This window comes from Formica exsecta, unplaced genomic scaffold (genome assembly GCF_003651465.1).
Source record: "Formica exsecta isolate Colony F162 unplaced genomic scaffold, ASM365146v1 scaffold826, whole genome shotgun sequence".
In the NCBI taxonomy this organism is placed as follows: Eukaryota; Metazoa; Arthropoda; class Insecta; order Hymenoptera; family Formicidae; genus Formica; species Formica exsecta.
Window position 1 is genome coordinate 784,924 of NW_021853596.1, and position 19,154 is coordinate 804,077.

Genomic DNA, 19,154 nt, shown 5'->3' on the forward strand with positions numbered 1-19,154 from the left:
CGGAGCGAGGCACGGCTCAACGTGGATCATAAAGCGAAGAATAGGATAATATACAAGTGCGAGCACCCGCTGCGAAATGCTCTGAGATTAATCAGAGCTTAATTGGATTCGCTACTTTTAGACGATATTATCTATTCGTTTATAAAAATGAGGCGATTAAGAAACTGTTACTAACAATAAGCTGAATGCACCACGGATGTCACAATATCCGAACAACGCAATTAACATAATTAATTAGCGTTTAATCGACTGAACTTTAATTAACTTTAATTAACTAAATTTGATGTCAATGAGATTTTTTTTTTTTTTTAATTTATCGAGAAGAAATTCTAAATGGTTGAAAACTAATTAAATCAAAATAATTCTAAACAAGTGCGAGCACCCGCTGCGAAATGCTCTGAGATTAATCAGAGCTTAATTGGATTCGCTACTTTTAGACGATATTATCTATTCGTTTATAAAAATGAGGCGATTAAGAAACTGTTACTAACAATAAGCTGAATGCACCACGGATGTCACAATATCCGAACAACGCAATTAACATAATTAATTAGCGTTTAATCGACTGAACTTTAATTAACTTTAATTAACTAAATTTGATGTCAATGAGATTTTTTTTTTTTTTTAATTTATCGAGAAGAAATTCTAAATGGTTGCAAACTAATTAAATCGAAATAATTCTAACGTCGTTTATAAAGATATATCGAGCAGATTAATGTTTGTCAATATTCACACTCTCATTTATTTTATAATGATCAAAATACGAGCGCGACGCAGCGAAAGAAATTAATAGAGCAAGCTCAAAGATAATCTATCATTATCTGCATTTTAATTATTGCCCGATGTATTATGTAATCTAATATCGTGGCGTTTTCGTAGGAATATAAGTCGTAGATCAATCTACCATATCCCGTCGTCCGCATCGGACACGAGAGGCACGTGATCGACGTAAATGTTTGGCGATACGATATCTATAGCGCCAATCCCAAGGATCTCAAGTTTGCATTGACAGGAACTTCTTGACGTTCCCCGGAAAGAGCGTCACTCGACTGCATCGCGAATCGATTTATTCTGAACTATTACAGCCTCTATGCACAACGCGACATGTGATTGTTGTCTGGGAATTTGCCGAAGAGACGACCACAACGATGAGATAAATTGCGCTGCACGCGTCTTTCTGGATGAACGCAATCTCGCGTTTGTGCGATTTTCCCGAGAGGTTTTCTCTCCGCAGAGCGATTGATCCCCGACTCGAATCACATGGATGCTGCGTTTGGAGTAGAGAGAATGTACCGATGAAACACCGGTATCTTAAATTCTTCAGTGGATACCTTATATTTAAACAATTATAACAGCAAACATATACAAAGAGATAAATGCGATTAACATTTTATCTACTTTGAATATCATCAGTATTAACTTGCTGCTATAATTATTTAATATTCTCTAATAAATAATAGATCGACGAGTATCGATATAAAACAATATAATACAAAACACATCACTATCAAAACAGACAGGGATAACATCCTTTAGAAAAATTACTCTTTTAAAAAAAAAAAAATTATTCTCTAATATTTGCTGAGCAATTTTATGAATTTTTAGAGTTTTAAAGATTGTTCTTTAGAGTGGAAGATGATTAAAGTTATCGATAATGGCGTGAAATAATTTTACACATTAGAAAATGCATTAAAAAATATTACACATTAAAAAATCCGATCGAGAAAATACACGTTGGGCAATTAAAACTCGACAGCTAAAGATACATGCGTACATCCGCTTTATGCGTTTTCGATCGCACTGTTGAGCATCCTTTGAACAATGCGAAATATAAATGGAAATTGCAGCAACTCTATAGAATGAGGACGTGCAAAAACTTTGCGGAACGAGAACATCGGAGTATCGTGTAATTATTGGAAAATCGAAAGAGAGAGTAGTTTTCTAGGTCTGTTGATTCGTCGCAACGTGGTGACGTTCATTCAAGTGACATTCGATCTATCGGCAGGTTGTCTCTATAACACGGTTGGAATATTCTTCCTGAATATCCATAATATGTGCCAGGCCGTGGATAACGCGAATAATGAATTAGAATCAGATTTATGAGCATTCGAGAATAAACAAATGTTTATTATGTACAGGTGAATCTGCATCCACGTAATTAACTACAAAATTATCGCGGCTACTGCAAAAGATTCACTGGAATTTTTCTAAAATACAAAATCGAAAAAAAATCGTTAAAGGTCTACCTTAAGAAATGCATATATATTTAATCTACGTAAATACAAACCAAGTGATAACATTTTTGCAAGATATTCTGTGTGTACATTATTTTTTTATTACTGTGCGTTATTGTTGGATGGGACATTTTTTTTTTACACATCACATTTAAACTAGTACAAAAACTGGCACTAGATTTCTTGGCAGTGTTTGTGAGACACAACAACCTTCGCGTGCGATCATCACGCGAAAATATTAATGCAGTGATTTTATTAATTTAGAAAAAGAAACGAGTACGTATCTTTGCATTGAGATAATCTAACTGTCGGATAGAAACTGCATTATATTGAGAATATTTTCCGAACGTAGCAAGCAACCTTGAAAGTATTCCGAATTCTTTAAATAATCTCTAGTTTTCCTTATTTTCTAAATATTTATCAGATAGATGTGCTACCAGATACACGTTTCTGGCTTTTTACAACATCTCTCTCTCTCTCTTTAATAGTTGATTAAATTTTCCTGCAAACTCTCTCGCAGTTTCCTTGTTTTTATTTTCTCGACTTAATGTATACACACGAAAGGTAAACTGATTTAGATTCTTTCGCGGAAGCTCTGTCAGTAGACAAAGCGTGGACAGTCAGACAATTCCCGAGAACGGGTTGACACAAGCTTTACATTGTTGTCATGCCGTTTTTCTGTATTTCGTCGAAGCTGCAGAAAATTCCATGAGCTTTCACGAGCGGACGCAAAGTTCGTCAACCCCTTCTTTGAAAAAGTCAAAGAACGCGATACTTCATTTTACTGACATCGGATTTTCCAAATGTTCTTGTAGCGCGAGAAAAAGAATGTCCACTTTTTTATTCCGCCGATAAATAACGAAAATTGCGCAAGACAAGTAGAATTTAGAAATGTCTAACGCAGAGCGTCTCGTATTCTCGGAAGAAACGTTTCTCGCACTTGTGTTTAAAAATCATCACTTTATAGCGCGCAGAAACTAACACTTTATTAAGATACTTTCCTTAACGCGAACGGCAGTTTGGGACAATTCAGGGTTCCTATATTAATAACGAAAAAAAAGAATACTGAAATGAAATGGATCTATGATTCCTCAACTTTTACAGAAACGATCACTTTTATTTATAATTGTAATAATTAAAGGATGGCATATTTAACGAGTATTTTATAAAAATACAAATATATATACAAATTTTATATTATCGTGGAAAAAATAAACGTAAAATAAATTATCAATATACATATTATCTATTAACAAAGTTAATCTTATATTGTGACAATTTAAACTCATGTATAAATTTATTAATCTAATAGAGAGAGATTATAGGGATGACAACGTCGAGTTGACGTTTCGTGTCAAGCGGAGACATTTTAAGTGCGACACGGAAACTTTACGACGGCAATTTTCAGTTTTACGCGACGCGTGTCCGAGAAATTCCCATCTTCGAGAACCCTCTCTATCTATCTCGAACTAAATCGCTTATAATACGTCAGTAATAAGGGCTTCTTTACATTTTGTCGTCATATATTTATCAAAACATAATTTTTCGCGGGATAGAATAAGAGAGGGGAATGTTTATCTCTGTGCAAAGAGAGATCGTCTCGGTGCGAGCTTATTAGCCCCGCCAACAACGAGGGGAACTTGAATCTCCAGGACTTATTTATCGTCCGGGCGATACGTGGACATCGTCGCGAGCGAGGGATTTTCGGCTGACGTTTTATGTACAACAGAAAGAGCTCTCCTCGCTTATGATCGCGCTTTACTTTACACTTTACGCCACGGTAATTTTACACTTTGTACGCGAATGAATTTTCTCGCCATTCCGCGAATTGTTCGAGGTCCTTTTCTCTCTCTTTCTTTCTCTCTCTCTCTCTCTCTTGTTCTCTCCACTCTCGCGGATTATTTTTGACATCGTTCGTTGCGCGCGGCAAGACTTATATCAAACGTTTAATTGGACGCCGCGTCGAGAATGCGAATAAATGCGGCGTAAATTCGATGGGATAGGACACCTGCGCATAAACGCGCACGTGTCGACGTAAAACCACCACGTGTGTAAACGTCACTATCCGTGCTGTTTCGGGGTGAAAACGCCACGACGCACTTTGATTCCCCTTTTAACGTGTCTCACGCTGAATTCTTACAATGCCGTTTAATGAACAAAAAAATGGATATATAATTTGAATTTTGTATAAAATGTCTTGAAACTTTCGCGAAATAATATCGGAAATCAAGGATACTTCAGACAAAAGTAAGAAGAAGAAGAAGATTGTTTATTTTGATGGCAAGATATTGCACAAATAGTTTAAAGTAAAATTTTCCTTTTTATATAATTTTATTTTACTTTTTCTTTAAGGTGGACTTTGTATCAGGGAAATTTTAATTTCAGGATTAACAACAAACATATGTGAAGATAAGTAAAGTGTTTGAAACAGCAGTGACTCAAGTCGATTATTTACGAAATCGAAATGAAGTCTCAAGTAGATAGCTGGCTTAAACTCTAACTCTTCAACTTAAAGAACGTAAATAAATTGAGCGAAGTGTTTATTGAAAGAAACGACGGTGATTATGGGACAGATAAACCTCTGTAGTTATAAAAGCTCATCAACTACGGAAAATCCATAGGGATACAAAGAATATTTTTTTCTCAAAAGCTGAAATTTTAGACGGTGTCTCAAGATAATAACGACTTTGTCTCCGACTAATACAACGCGCCGTTAAATTCGGCCCATTAGCTTGTTCGCGACACACGCTCTGTATACAGCTCGGCTCTTCTTTGTCAACGATTTTTCCTCTCCCTCTCTCTCTCTCTTTTCGCCTTCTCCTCTCATCTCTCTGAAGTAGCGAGAATCTCGCGGTTGACCGAGAAAAAAAAAACGGAACGCTCAGGAACGCGACTTATAAATCACGTTAACGGCTTCTGGTCAGAGTTGATCACTATCTCGCGCTAACTCGCTCGAAACAATAATTTGCTCCGCGCCGAGATTTATGGCGCAAGAGCACGTGCGTCGGTGATTTTTAACATACGACGCTGACTTTTCTCCGATTCCTCTTGTCTCCTCGCGCGTATCTTTTGGACCCAAGCGGGAAAAGGGCAGACAAAACGCATCGTAAATCTCTGACGCGCTTTTTCTTTCGTTTGTCTTTTTTTTTCTTTCTTTGTTGAATTGATCGTTCCTTTATCTCGCGATAAGCGATGCCACATTTCGCAAAACACTTCTGCATCCAGAGAATTCCATCGTCAGAATTTTTAGGAGTGATCCTCGACGATAGATAGTCGAAAGCCTCAATATCTCCCTGTTCTAGCCTGACAGATAGATTAGAACGAGATGAATGTAGAAAATTCATGTTCATGTTCCTTGTACGTTATGTCCATCGATTATTCGTATAACATTAAAACTGGATTCAGACAAGCTGTCTCGAAACCACAGACACGGCGATAAATACAATAATTCAAGAGATTCAAGATAATTTTTTTTTTTCGGAATGAATAACAGTATAAGAGTTTTATCTCTCGCACAAACGAAACGTTGTTAAAAAAAGATATATGTTTAATCGAGGAATATTTAGAATATCGTTCTATCTTTGTAGGCTCCATGATTTTACATCGTGTTACGAGGAATCTAGCTTCCTGTAATCCGTGAGAAAGGAGAAATAAGCATGATAGAGTTGCTGACGAGACGCGTTGCAAAGGGTCGATCTATCGCGCCTCGCATAGGTAAATCCTACTAGGCCGGCTGTGCGTGTGCACGACGACTTCGTCGTTCTTCTTTCGTCGACGTTGAGCGACGACGTCACGGTTCTATTTCTGGCAGCGTGGACGCAGCGATATCTTTAGAGCGACCATCGGGTACAGCCCGTTTCCGAGCTTTCCTTCCTTTGAAAACGTGTGCCAGTTGACGAGAGAAGGCGCGAGACGGAGATGATTTATACCGGTTAAATCGGACCACCCCTTTCGTGTCCTCTCTTTCCGCGAGCATGGTGCTTTTAATATTTTGTTACTACTACTACTACTATACTATTACTGCTACCATATGCGAGTACTAATTTCATCCAAAACGCGGTGTCCAACACAAGATAGACACCTTATGGTGGAAACTCGGTTCGGATTTAGAAGCGTTCTAAAAATCGCTTGTTTGATTTTGCTATCTCGCGGGATAGGATCAAAGCGTGATGCCGACGGAAATATCAGCTCTTATTGTCGAGCTATTGATTAGCCGATTAAAAGTCTAATTTGAAAAGAGAAGATAATTTCAGGCCGGAGGAGAGAGGAAGAGAGAGAGAATACAATAATTCAAGAGATTCAAGATAAATTTTTTTTTCAGAATGAATATAAGAGTTTTATCTCTCGCACAAACGAAACGTTGTTAAAAAAAGATATATGTTTAATCGAGGAATATTTAGAATATCGTTCTATCTTTGTAGGCTCCATGATTTTACATCGTGTTACGAGGAATCTAGCTTCCTGTAATCCGTGAGAAAGGAGAAATAAGCATGATAGAGTTGCTGACGAGACGCGTTGCAAAGGGTCGATCTATCGCGCCTCGCATAGGTAAATCCTACTAGGCCGGCTGTGCGTGTGCACGACGACTTCGTCGTTCTTCTTTCGTCGACGTTGAGCGACGACGTCACGGTTCTATTTCTGGCAGCGTGGACGCAGCGATATCTTTAGAGCGACCATCGGGTACAGCCCGTTTCCGAGCTTTCCTTCCTTTGAAAACGTGTGCCAGTTGACGAGAGAAGGCGCGAGACGGAGATGATTTATACCGGTTAAATCGGACCACCCCTTTCGTGTCCTCTCTTTCCGCGAGCATGGTGCTTTTAATATTTTGTTACTACTACTACTACTATACTATTACTGCTACCATATGCGAGTACTAATTTCATCCAAAACGCGGTGTCCAACACAAGATAGACACCTTATGGTGGAAACTCGGTTCGGATTTAGAAGCGTTCTAAAAATCGCTTGTTTGATTTTGCTATCTCGCGGGATAGGATCAAAGCGTGATGCCGACGGAAATATCAGCTCTTATTGTCGAGCTATTGATTAGCCGATTAAAAGTCTAATTTGAAAAGAGAAGATAATTTCAGGCCGGAGGAGAGAGGAAGAGAGAGAGAGAAACGAGCGAGTCTAGAAATGAATCTCTAGACATAAAAATTGTAATGAAATGATGAGGAGACGATTCGAGTTTTACGATAGATAAATATTCGGGCACTTTATAAAGTTGAAACGATGTGAAAACAGAAGCCGCAGATTCGACTATGGTACAATCATTAAAATATCGATCTTTCATCTTATTCTCTATATATTTTTTGTTTTACATTTGCGAGCATAATCATGAAATAGAATCAAAGATAAAATGAAAACCACAGTTTTTTTTTTTTACAACGTCACTTTACATGACTCAGACAAGTAAAACTAAATTATGTTTTACCATAAAAAATGATATACAGATGACTCAGTCTTTCATGTGTTCACAGCATGGATTCATATGTATTATTAACTGCTGAGGAAAAAAAAGAGGATATTTAATATCTTTTGCTAGAAATAATTAAAAATGCTATTTGAAAAATGCAACAACAGATAAATAAAACTCGTCAGAAACCTGCAGAGCTAATTACCTAATTTAATTTGTTATTAATTATTTTAGACACAAGATTGTTTGTAAATTTCATGAGCAAAGATTTATGGAGAAGGTAAATTAATTTCTCTCTCGAGTGCTAATGGAAAAATGGAGCGAGGCAACAAGGCAAATTCCAAGGCGATTCCGGAAGTGGAATCGTTGCAAATTTTTAATCGACCTATAATCTCTAAATAAAGCGAACGTGTCCTTTGCCGGCGGTGGCCGAGAAGCACTGGGCTCGTCGTCATCTCGTCAGCTCTACATTGAACTATCTGTTGCCTCTGGACCGATGCCAAACACCGATGAGAAAGAACATCATGTACAGATGAGGATCGAATGGATGATTTTCGTTCTTTAATCGATTTTCAAGCCCAATCATTATCGGAGCAATTATCGTATTTGATATGTAAATCGTCTGGTCGCGCGAATAATACGGTAAGGATTTTTCGTTTATAAATATATGTAAACAGAGATTTTAACACATGTAGACGAGAAGAGGAGATAGATTGAAAGCTGAAAATAATTAAGATTTATTTCTGGTTCATATTAATTATAACAACCGTTTGACTTGAAAATGAATAAGTTTTTTTGCGAATCGGCACCGTGCCAAACACAATAATTTCCAGTTTGCGATGCCGTCTTTTATTGCTACTTTGCGCCTTTGTTTGTAATAATACGGACGAATTCGAACAGTAATACTCCCGAATATTTACTGTGAACGGAGCTTATTTATCCTGCCAACTATTACGATCAAAATCGTTTTATCATTGATTATAGCGAATTGAGGAGAATCGAATCGAATTAACGATCGATTTTTCTCATTAATATTTTTTATCAATTATATTTTTTGTGATAATTAAAGATGCAAAAATTTGAAAAGCGTTTTTTTAACAAATTGACGATCGATTAAGGTTAAACTGTCTAACCGAAATTTGGGTCAAAGATATACAAAATTTTGTGGTACAAAGATGTAAACGTACAAGTGTAAAATAATTGTTTAAAAAATTTATTATGGCAACAATTAATAAGAAACGCATAAATATTTTAAAATTGATATAATGGAAATTTAAAGAAAGATAATCTCTATCGCTGCAAAATATGGGTAACGTGTTGGCAGGTAAAGGAAAATTGGCAAATTTGTTAATTATATTTATATTTATGTTTAATAAAAATTAATATTAATATTTAATTGCCGATGATGCCGGACAAGGATCAGGAAAGTGTGTAACAGCGATGAGAGACCTCTAAAAAAAAATCTTGATAAAATTCCCTTCTGTTTGTCATCCAGAAATAAAAAAATTAAATAATGAATCAGAAAAATCACTTTGTTTCGATTTATCAGAAGGACTATACCTGGCCTCACGTGCTAGGTATATGTCAAACTGAACTGCCACCCAAGCCAGTTAAAGTTTGCGCTTGTACCGATTCACCGCGAGTGCTTAAAGAGCTCCTGGATGCGAGTCTCGATCGGACTCAGACGAGACAGTTGTCAAAACCTAAGATTTGTTCCAAGACTAGACCCATTTTGCACGCAATACAATTCGATCGGCCGTCTGATATTTGCGTGAGAAAAGTAAATACTCTAAATTTTATTTTTTCAGAATTTTATACGTAATATAATTTATTATATTAAAAAAAAAAAATTAGTACATAAAATATGTAGAATTTAGATACAAAAAATAATATGATTAAATTCCGAATTCAATTTGTAAAGCTCGAGAAAGAATGTCCCGATCTAAATGGATTGTTAGAGAAGATGTGTTCGGACGAAAGAACGGCGCGAACGGATGCTGACCGTTTCAAAACGACGTATCAAGCGCATTATAGTGATCCCGGTGAGCGTGACAAAAATATCTGAAAAATATTGCGGAGATTACGCACGTTTATCGATATTGCGTGTTGTGGTCTTTTTTTTTACTTGGACGAATTTACATTTCTTTTTAGCAGCTGCACGTATGACACAACGTGACCTATCACGGGCGATCATACATACGGGCGATCAGCAACTGCAATGTCGTATGCCAATAAAGATAACGATAGAGACTGATTGCCCGCCGCATTGTCAACCCTCTTCTTCGAGAGTAAACGCAAACTTAAGGCATGATTACAAGCGGAAGAATGGATCCAAACGCGGAAAGAGATGCGAGATTGGCAGCAAAATACAGACGTCGTTGCCATCCTGGAAGACCGAGTACCAAGACAGCATTAGCAAAATCGGCAACGCCATTATGCGAGTTAAATTACATCACGCGAAGAAGAAAACTTTCCCACTGCAGTATCAACGCTGTATATCCGATTAAAAAGAAAATTGCAATTAGTTGTCAATCTGAATAAAACGATGTAAAAAGCTAAAAGTTTCGTATTAATAATTCGTCTGTCTCTCAAATGCACAAAAAATATTTTGTGTTGAAAAAAAAAGGAATTATTAAAGGAATAAATAAAAAGAGAGATAAAATTGTAGAAAAGAGTAGAAAGGAAGAAAACATTTGCATTTTGACATTCAAATTTTATTTGTGAAAAAAAAAAAAAATATCGACTACTTCAGATCATATCTGAATATCTGTCATCGCGTATTTCGATCTGTGATCAAAATTTAATACGTAATTATTTATGCAGAAATATGTATGTACCCATTAATGTAATCGAATTGACCGAGATTATCCAACTGGCCGATCTTGAGAGAACTAATTTGCATTTTGACATTCAAATTTTATTTGTGAAAAAAAAATATATCGACTACTTCAGATCATATCTGAATATCTGTCATCGCGTATTTCGATCTGTGATCAAAATTTAATACGTAATTATTTATGCAGAAATATGTATGTACCCATTAATGTAATCGAATTGACCGAGATTATCCAACTGGCCGATCTTGAGAGAACTAAATTTCATACAACGCGAGAGATAATCAAAATTCACGTATGTTTATATAAGATGAATGAAAAAAACAGCCGAGTCGTTCCTCGCCCACATTATAATTGCATTTATTAAATGCACTATGCGCTCTATAGAGCGACCATCACGTCGATCGTGTTGGTGAAAGGATGCGTTGTCTGGCTATTCCGAGGAATATCGAAATTTAATCTTTCGCGAGGTGCCGCTAACACTTTACTTCGCATGGATTCACCCCTGTCTTGTCTCGCCTAGTCTCGATGTTTTCCACTCCGAAAATTCCCGGTGTGCAGGCCTTACAATTTAAATCTTAAGGAAACCGTCGCGAAATCGAGCTCTGATGCAAAATGTCGAACGCGCCAGAAACTTTTCTTAGCATAACAAAACAAGATTTCAATTGGTCCCATGCAAAACGTCTCGGGCCGCCGCCACCCCCGATGGATACTCAATTGTATTTTCCCAGACCCGATCCGGAAGATTGTAGATGCGACGCTCACAGTTTGAAAAATAAAAAAGCCAGGTAAATTTCAATTTTTCTATCAAGGTATATTTATGATAATCTCAGTTCAAATATAAAAATATTTCTCCGTATCAAAACGTTTTAAAATCGTTCTTATTTTCTTTTAAAGGTACAAGCAGTTGGCCAACAAAGAACGTCGGCTTCGCGACGAGTTAATAAAAGTCGATCGTGAAATGGTACAGCTCACGTCATCGATGTTAGATAGTACTCGCGATATGGACGAAACGATGAAAAGCATTTACAAAACGGATTACGAAAAGAGAAGTAAGTTGGCTTAATACTTGTTTAAAAATTGTATTGGAATAAATCTGATATATATATATAAAAAATCTCCATCATTTTTATCATCTTACTAGATCTGCCCGTTACGAAAATTGTATTGGAATAAGTCTGATATATATATAAAAAATCTCCATCATTTTTATCATCTTACTAGATCTGCCCGTTACGGAATACAGGCCATTAATGGCAGCGGTGGATGCACCGATTACGCCGATAATCGTCGATTTAAAGGATGCTTATAAAGATCCGATCAGATTCAGATATTCGGCTATGGACAGCTCGACGATTCAACCAGCCAAGACGATAGAAAAAGGTAATTAGAGTAATTAAACGTATAGAAAATATTATATAATGAGTATATAAAAGCAAAATTTGCGTAAAAATTTCAAGCAGCGAAGTGTATCTTGTTTTGTACGTTACTTATTATTTCTAACTGAATTAATCGCAGTTTCAGAAATTTGCTCCTTCTGGGATGAGCCATTTGCAGGCTGTTCAGAGTACAAAGATACCATCAGTAGAATTGGTTTGAGCAATATGAAAAATCAACAGCGATATTTAGAACCCCTTCTTCCATCGAAAAAACTTTGCAATTTATCAAAGGTAATGCAAAAAAATATATAACGTGCATAAAAAATAAAAAACGTTATCAGCGCAATAATATGTTTCATTTGTAACACAAATAGAAAAATATGCAATTTTATATTTGCTGTAATCTTTACTTATATTCATGTCTGAACAAATATAAAAATATTTATTGCAAAATATTACTAACATGTTTCATAAAATGTATTTTAAAAAAATGAACAGATAGATCTTAAATTTTTTAAAAGTTAAATTAAAATTTCATTTTAAGACCGAGATAACACGTATACCTGCTTATTGTAAAATGAGGGAAATCTAAAAACATGCTGGATAAGATATAAATTTTCCTCCTTTATCTCTTTGAATATACAATCTCTTTATTTATCACATTGCGGTAATTGGTTATTAACGAATTTCACAAGAAAATCGTTTTGCTATTCTTTCAGATTGCTTTTTTCGTTTATCTAATTAGGTTACAAATTAATTATATGATCGTTTCGCTAAGCAATTATATGATTTTATGTACTTTACTTGGTCCTCGTACATAAGTTTACGTTTGACATTCTCAATGGCAAAAATATAATCACCTATATTGATGCATTCAACCACTTGTATCATAAACATAAACTAAATATATTAATCAATTACATGACCTAAGTACAGTGAAAAAATCTAGAGAATATCTATTATATGTATATGTACAAACCTTGTGTATATATTATATATCACCTCAGTTTAATAAAAATACCTTCGTACAGAGATAATAACAATGAACGTTTGTAATATATTACAGTAATAAAGTTGCAACTTAATACAGTGTATTGATACCTATATACATCTTGCTAACAAAACTAAGAAAGTTTCAACTTATATAGACATTGATTAAAATTACTGTTCCACTAAAAAACACAAGTGTGGACAATGCAAATACATAAAATAATATAGCTGATAACATCCTCATATTTGTATATCACATGTAAAAAGATGCATAGTCATAGAGAAACTATCACTTCTACTGACCGTAATCTTATACTGTATTGTTATATCCAATAATGACTCTGTCGCATTTCCGATAATATTTCTCCGAGTTGTTTACATAAACGGGAAAGAGAAAAAAGATATAAGTAGAATAATATATAAGAAGACTTGTAGAATAAACATAACATTTAGTTTTCTTTATATATAAATTTAGTTTATATTTGTCACACACGCAAAACACGTGCGAGTAATCCTTTTCACATTTTTGCACATTGTAAGATTTATAAATAATTTATTATAAACATTTTATTTTATTTTTTTTTTTAACAGAAACGGAGAAACAAATATTTTTTTATAAATGAAATAAAATTATTTATAATACAACGAAAATTTAATTAAATTACTTTAAAAATAATATTTTTTATATATTTTATATATATTTCATAATTCCAATTCAAAAATTCAAAAAACTCAACTTTAAATAAAATTTTTATCATATTATATACAATGTACATAAAAAAGAGATGCCACATGTAACTCCGACACATAAACTAATCGTGTCTTCTTATGACTTTTTGGTGCTTATATATATCATTATTAGGGCACAATTTTGTGACATAGGCAAAGATATTAAAGACGCGGTTTCATAACTTTGAAACTAGTTTTCTTGTTAGCTAAAGCTTCGGTGCGCGCACACACGTTTTCCGAACTACGCCTAATGATGTCTATATACTCACTCGACGCTTGAATGTCACATGGTGTTTTTACTTCGTCGTACGAATAGCAGTCTGATTTTGATGTATTTAAAATCGATCTCGTATCCACCTAGAGATATGAAATAGATACTATGACTTAAATACTTTATAAAATTATTAGAAATGTGAGAAGGCATTGATCAAAGTTTACCATTAGTTCGGTTTTTACAATATTTTCAGGCCATTTCTCAACATGAGGATAACTCGGTCTATCCTCTCTAAAAGAAGCCATTATGTATATATATACATATATATATATACGTGTAAAAAATTATTAATTTACACACACACACACACACACACATACATACATACACAAGAAAATATAAGTAGATTATATCTACTTACGTTGAATCAAAGCAATGTTTTTGTTGTAATGCAGCATTTCTTGTATATTCTTCTGGATAACTGCAAATGGAATTTGTTCTCTGTTTTTGTTCCGATTGTTCATAAGTACACATGTTATCCAAAGATAAGCACGATTTGGCAAAACCTTCTCTACTATAAATGGCAGTTTCCATAAGCGAGCTTTGAGTACTATTTTGTTCGCTCATAATTGTACTACTACTTGTGTCATAATTTTGTGGAACGTCGTTTTTGGAATTATATACTTTAGTGTGTTCGCCGTTCCTCAACACACTATCTATCGCATCTTTGACATTTCTCAAACTGTCATCAATCGGGAACACATTATCGTCGATTCTCTCTTTTCTAGCATGATTATCATTACAATTATCATCCACGTCATTTTGACTACTACTGAGAGCCATTTCACAGCTACTTATAGAATTGGAGCTTCTATCTCGAGCACTTGCGGAACTTTCCAAACTATCCGCGACATTTCTTACTTTAGAAACCGACGTAGGTATCATGATTTCGATATTACTCTCAATAACAACCTTATTGCTAATCTCGACAAAATTATCTTTATCTTTAAGAGTTATATTATCGATATTATTCAAAATGGCACCGTTTAACGTCTCATTACTGCTATTACTCGACCTGTCTTTAGCCAGTACCAAAGTTTTATTGTCAATGGCACTCTCTTCTGATTTACAAATACGCTTTGATTGCTTATCCAAGGCAGATGATTGCACAGGTTTGTCCAGACCCTGATCCAAAGAGGATCCAAGCGACGACTTGATATTCTTCAACTGACTCATCGATCGAGAAGAACGGTGACATTTCTCAAAAATTATTTTTTGGAGTGGTGGTGTGAGAGGAGGATTTTGTTTACCATTACCACCTTCAGTGTCCAAAGATGAGGTAGAAAATGTTCGTTTTGAATCATCCAAGCTATACATGAAATAACATTTAAAAAATGTGGCAAAAAACAATAAAAATATGAACATATATCAGACAATATGTGCTCGATAATTTACTACACTATAAAATATACATACTGCATCTGATTGGGTTTTATGTTAATTAGCATAGCAAGATTTGGTAGAGTCGCTCTTAAATCGGTGGTAGGAAGGCCGCAATACCATCGAAGTTGTGCGATATTTTTATTCAACAGATATACAGCATAATGAAATTGCAATTTGTCCTTACTTCGAGCAAACAGTGGAAATCTGAAAATATATGAGCGATATATACATAGTATAAATTTTTGTTACACTTGCGAATAAAGATAATTTCGAAATATGCTTACTGTCTGTCGTTGTCGGGTAAACTTTCTGTAATGTGATCTATAACTTTACTGCGCGAGCCATAATGTATGATAGGATATCTGGTCGGTACATTCAGAAAATTTGCAATCATCTGCGTTGTATGCGCGACGAAGCCTAATGCAACAGCTACTTGTGTGTCATTTGATAACTCTAATTCTTCGCTGTCTGGTAAATAAACATCGTTTATTTTGAATTTTCCAATATTATCCTATGAAATCAAGAAAAGTGTTAGTCATTCGATATATATTCTAATATTTTATATTTTTTTTGGAGGTTGCTATACCTGTCTAATCGAATATATTAAACTCAATTCTGAAATTAATTGCCGTCGCCTTTGCGCTAATTGGCTGCTCATTTGCAGGTACGTTTCCCTTGTATCCATGTGATTTTGTCGCCATTCATTCAGTCTCTCCATGTCTTTATTCAGCTCTCTATATCTTTCCATCAAATCAGAACCTGGAAAATAAGTCTTTTTATTACCTTTTCTATATTTTTTCAGACATATATCAGATATTTTATTCATATTCATTCACTACTACCATGATCTTGATTTTCTTCTACAATATTAGTGTGTAATTGATTTAATACACGAATTTCTGCCATTTTCCGCGCTCTCTCTTGTTCTAACAATTTCGTTCTAAATTTAGCCATTTCTAGCTCTTTACGTATTTTCATAATTTCCATTTTCTTTTCCCTGTTCACTCTTCGTGGTTGCAATAGTCTATTCAAAGTTGTTTGTGGATATTTGGGAGTATGAAAATCATCACCCGAAGCAATGCGTACTCTGAGTGCTTGCACTGACTCTGTTTGTTGTTTTAGTGCCTGCATTTTACTTCTTAAACTACTAAGCTTATTTACAGTATAACTACTCTTAACTTCAGATATATTTATTTTCATGTAAAGATATCGATTCAAGTTCGGATTTGTTACAAAGCAGTATGCAGGAGTGAAGTATCCACCTTGAAAATGGAATATCAAAGAGTTTTCTTTCAGGATGGTCTCTAAATTAGTTGGAAGTTTAGGACCGATGTACATTAATCCTGTGAAAGATATCGCCCAGGTGAAGAGGGTTACATCAGTTGTATTGTCACCTCGCATTGAACGCCTCCAGATCCTTAGGATAATCTCTGTTCATGAATACAATTATTTCTTTATTTCTTATGTGAATCACGTAAGCTAACAGTGAGACACATTAAAGATGCAATGAAAAATAATATACGCATACTTATACCAAGAAACAAAACATTTATAACTTAGTACTAACAGACAGTAACGCTCACCACTGGCTGTTGAATAACCTGTGGCGTGCAGAGTGGGCACTTCAAGACTCAACCATCTTGGATTGGCATTGTCAATCGCCTCGCTCGTATACAACGGAGACGACATGCTTGATTTATGCAACGTGTAATAGAACCAACATACTTCTCCATTTACGTTGGCTTTTAGATTATGGCCTATTATTTGTATTAAACTTCTGAGCCGTAACTGAAAAATTACACAGCATATAAAAAACAATAGCGTTTGTGTCTTGTGTAAAAAATATTGTATCTTTATTGATGTCAATTTTTAATTATTGTAACTCACCTGTTGTGTGGCGAGGGGAAGCCAGATCTTATACCGCGGGGCGATTCGCGGTTGAAGGGTTAAATCTAAATCCTTAACGAGATTACGTGATTCGGAGAGCTCCATCGTGTAACTTCATAGTACTGCGATAGTATTATTCAGTCGCAAAAAAATCTCACAACAGTGAAACGCTTCAATTAATTCGAGTAATTAGAATCGTATATACGCGCGAAGGTTATGCCGATTCATCACGAGATAAAGCGTGAACGAACAAATCTGTATTTAGTAATCGCTCAACGAATGCATTCGCGGAGGCTGGCTTATCGCGCGTGGTTTCACGTTTCACGATTTAAATCGTTATATACGTATACGATTAAAATGAACAAGCGTGATAACGTTTGACAAATTCTGACAGTTCTTCGTATTGACATCTATCGGTACTCTGACTGACATGACAATTCATCCAGGTTGCGTTCGAAAATCTACCTGGAAAATGGCGTTCGATTGACCAATCAGAACGCAGAAATTTCTTTTGTCCTGATTGGTTAACCGAATACCGCTCTACTCTGACGCTTAGATTTTCGAATGCATTTCTAGAGCATTCCAGTAGTCAACTGTTCAAAGAAGGCTAAAGAGACGAAACTGTATACTCGTAACTTACTTTATTTTTATTTCTCTTATTTTAAAGAATACAAAGCTTACTTTTTTCGTACACACATTGCGCACTTTCTTTATTCGCCTAATTCCGTTCTTTTTTTTTTTTTTACAGAAAAATCAAACCAAGACAGATGATTAGGTAAACCTTGGCCAAGTTTAATTAACGAGTCCGCCCTCGCATTTTCTACATTTACAACAAATCGGTGTATGCACCAATATTCAAATGAGCAACGAGAGGAATAAAAGGAGAAAAGAAACAAAAAATCGCAAATAAAGATGAACAGTCAGCCATAAGACTAAATTCTTTTCTATGTCTACCATCATTTATGCAATCTTCTTCTGCAGGTAATAACATAAAAGCGCTTTCCATATAAATAACTTTGAATAATTTTGCGATGCTGGAAATTTTTTTTTTTAAGAGGGGCACCTCTTATAGACTCCAGAATGGCGTACATAATAAACTAATACGGCACTGCGACCAGTACAAAATGGTCGACGTGCCTTGATCGTGTCGTTGACGGTGGGCCTGCGAGACGATGCGAGACTGCGTTATCAACCCGTGCTATTGAACCGAATCCCGCCGTATCGGACGAGACGAAATAATAACGGCCGTGAAACGTGCGCGACGAAGCTAAATGGCGGGATAGAATCGCACCTATCTGGGTACGTATCTTTCACGCGATCCACCTGTCAATACGACGGCGCCCTCCTCAACAACGCGGCAACAAAGTGCGCGAGTACAAAGCGCACTCTCCTCGACGCCGATTCCGTCGTCTCGATTTCGCGTCCGCGCGCGCGCGCGCGATTATTCGGCTTTTCCTTCTCCTCTCGCGATTTTGAATCTCGTATATATACGCGCGCCAAGAATTCGCATCCGCGTGTGTACACACGCGGTGAAAATCGCCGCCCGAGACGACGGCGCTCCGCGAAAGAGCGCTCCGATTTCGCAAACGTCGCTCTCCTCCTCAGGTGAAACTTTTTTTCGACTGTTTGCAGTCTGCGTACGGTCGTCGAAGAAGAGCGAGAACGCGAGGATAGACGAGGATACGCGCAAGAAGGACGCGAGGAGCGATGGAGAAGCGGCAGGAGGTCCTCGCCCCGTTTTCCTCCGGTGAGTCTTTCGCCGCATTTGTATGCTCGACTCGCCTTTCTCTGCCTGTCATAGGAAAGTGCGTGGACGGGCAGTTTGTTGTGTAGGCGTGTAGGTACAGTGCGTGTCTGTTGCAAACCAAACTATACGCTTATATATATATATATATATATATTTATATTTATTACGTGACATACACGGCGTCCGACTCGCCTTTGTCATAGGAAAGTGCGTGGACGGGCAGTTTGTTGTGTAGGCGTGTAGGTACAGTGCGTGTCTGTTGCAAACCAAACTATCAAACTATA

The 19,154-nt window shown here is 36.1% G+C and overlaps 4 protein-coding genes across 5 annotated transcripts in view; 3 read left to right on the forward strand and 1 right to left on the reverse strand.

Moving 5' to 3' along the window:
- Positions 1-6,537: 6,537 nt before the first annotated feature.
- On the forward strand, positions 6,538-10,208 carry LOC115244622. Its single transcript, XM_029822422.1, has 5 exons — positions 6,538-7,495; positions 7,882-8,289; positions 9,197-9,427; positions 9,569-9,689; positions 9,799-10,208. Exons 2-5 carry the CDS (start codon positions 8,191-8,193, stop codon positions 10,152-10,154), a joined length of 807 nt encoding a protein of 268 aa, XP_029678282.1. The 5' UTR covers positions 6,538-7,495; positions 7,882-8,190; the 3' UTR covers positions 10,155-10,208.
- A 410-nt stretch (positions 10,209-10,618) lies between these two features.
- Positions 10,619-12,272, forward strand: LOC115244658. Its single transcript, XM_029822490.1, has 4 exons — positions 10,619-11,269; positions 11,379-11,533; positions 11,706-11,864; positions 12,000-12,272. Exons 1-4 carry the CDS (start codon positions 11,097-11,099, stop codon positions 12,170-12,172), a joined length of 660 nt encoding a protein of 219 aa, XP_029678350.1. The 5' UTR covers positions 10,619-11,096; the 3' UTR covers positions 12,173-12,272.
- A 1,234-nt stretch (positions 12,273-13,506) lies between these two features.
- LOC115244652 (UV radiation resistance-associated protein) lies at positions 13,507-17,551 on the reverse strand. Of its 2 annotated transcripts, XM_029822481.1 has the most exons (9): positions 17,124-17,551; positions 16,820-17,024; positions 16,079-16,666; positions 15,823-15,995; positions 15,521-15,747; positions 15,270-15,440; positions 14,215-15,162; positions 14,018-14,084; positions 13,507-13,936 (listed from the first exon to the last, which is right to left on the reverse strand). In XM_029822481.1, exons 1-9 carry the CDS (start codon positions 17,226-17,228, stop codon positions 13,742-13,744), a joined length of 2,679 nt encoding a protein of 892 aa, XP_029678341.1. In that variant the 5' UTR covers positions 17,229-17,551; the 3' UTR covers positions 13,507-13,741. The 2 variants fall into 2 exon arrangements, with proteins under 2 accessions (XP_029678341.1, XP_029678342.1); XM_029822482.1 differs by lacking the exon at positions 14,018-14,084 and having other exon boundaries at positions 13,768-13,936.
- Positions 17,552-17,865: 314 nt separating this feature from the next.
- The window catches only part of LOC115244590 (A-kinase anchor protein 13), a 25,313-nt gene continuing 24,024 nt past the window's right edge, over positions 17,866-19,154 (forward strand). Inside the window, exons 1-2 of the mRNA XM_029822365.1 lie at positions 17,866-18,422; positions 18,756-18,870. Coding sequence (XP_029678225.1) covers positions 18,831-18,870 — 40 coding nt within the window. The 5' untranslated portion in view covers positions 17,866-18,422; positions 18,756-18,830. The remainder of the gene's footprint in view (positions 18,423-18,755; positions 18,871-19,154) is intronic.

Coding starts and splice junctions, on each gene's coding strand:
- LOC115244622 (XM_029822422.1), top strand. CDS start 8,191: ATGGATGATTTTCGTTCTTTAATCGATTTTCAAGCCCAATCATTATCG. Junction 8,290..9,196: donor CTGGTCGCGCGAATAATACG/GTAAGGATTTTT, acceptor TCGATTTATCAG/AAGGACTATACCTGGCCTCA. Junction 9,428..9,568: donor CTGATATTTGCGTGAGAAAA/GTAAATACTCTA, acceptor CAATTTGTAAAG/CTCGAGAAAGAATGTCCCGA.
- LOC115244658 (XM_029822490.1), top strand. CDS start 11,097: ATGTCGAACGCGCCAGAAACTTTTCTTAGCATAACAAAACAAGATTTC. Junction 11,270..11,378: donor TTGAAAAATAAAAAAGCCAG/GTAAATTTCAAT, acceptor TTTCTTTTAAAG/GTACAAGCAGTTGGCCAACA. Junction 11,534..11,705: donor AACGGATTACGAAAAGAGAA/GTAAGTTGGCTT, acceptor TCATCTTACTAG/ATCTGCCCGTTACGGAATAC.
- LOC115244652 (XM_029822481.1), bottom strand. CDS start 17,228: ATGGAGCTCTCCGAATCACGTAATCTCGTTAAGGATTTAGATTTAACC. Junction 16,667..16,819: donor AGGTTATTCAACAGCCAGTG/GTGAGCGTTACT, acceptor ATTCATGAACAG/AGATTATCCTAAGGATCTGG. Junction 15,163..15,269: donor ATAAAACCCAATCAGATGCA/GTATGTATATTT, acceptor TTTCATGTATAG/CTTGGATGATTCAAAACGAA.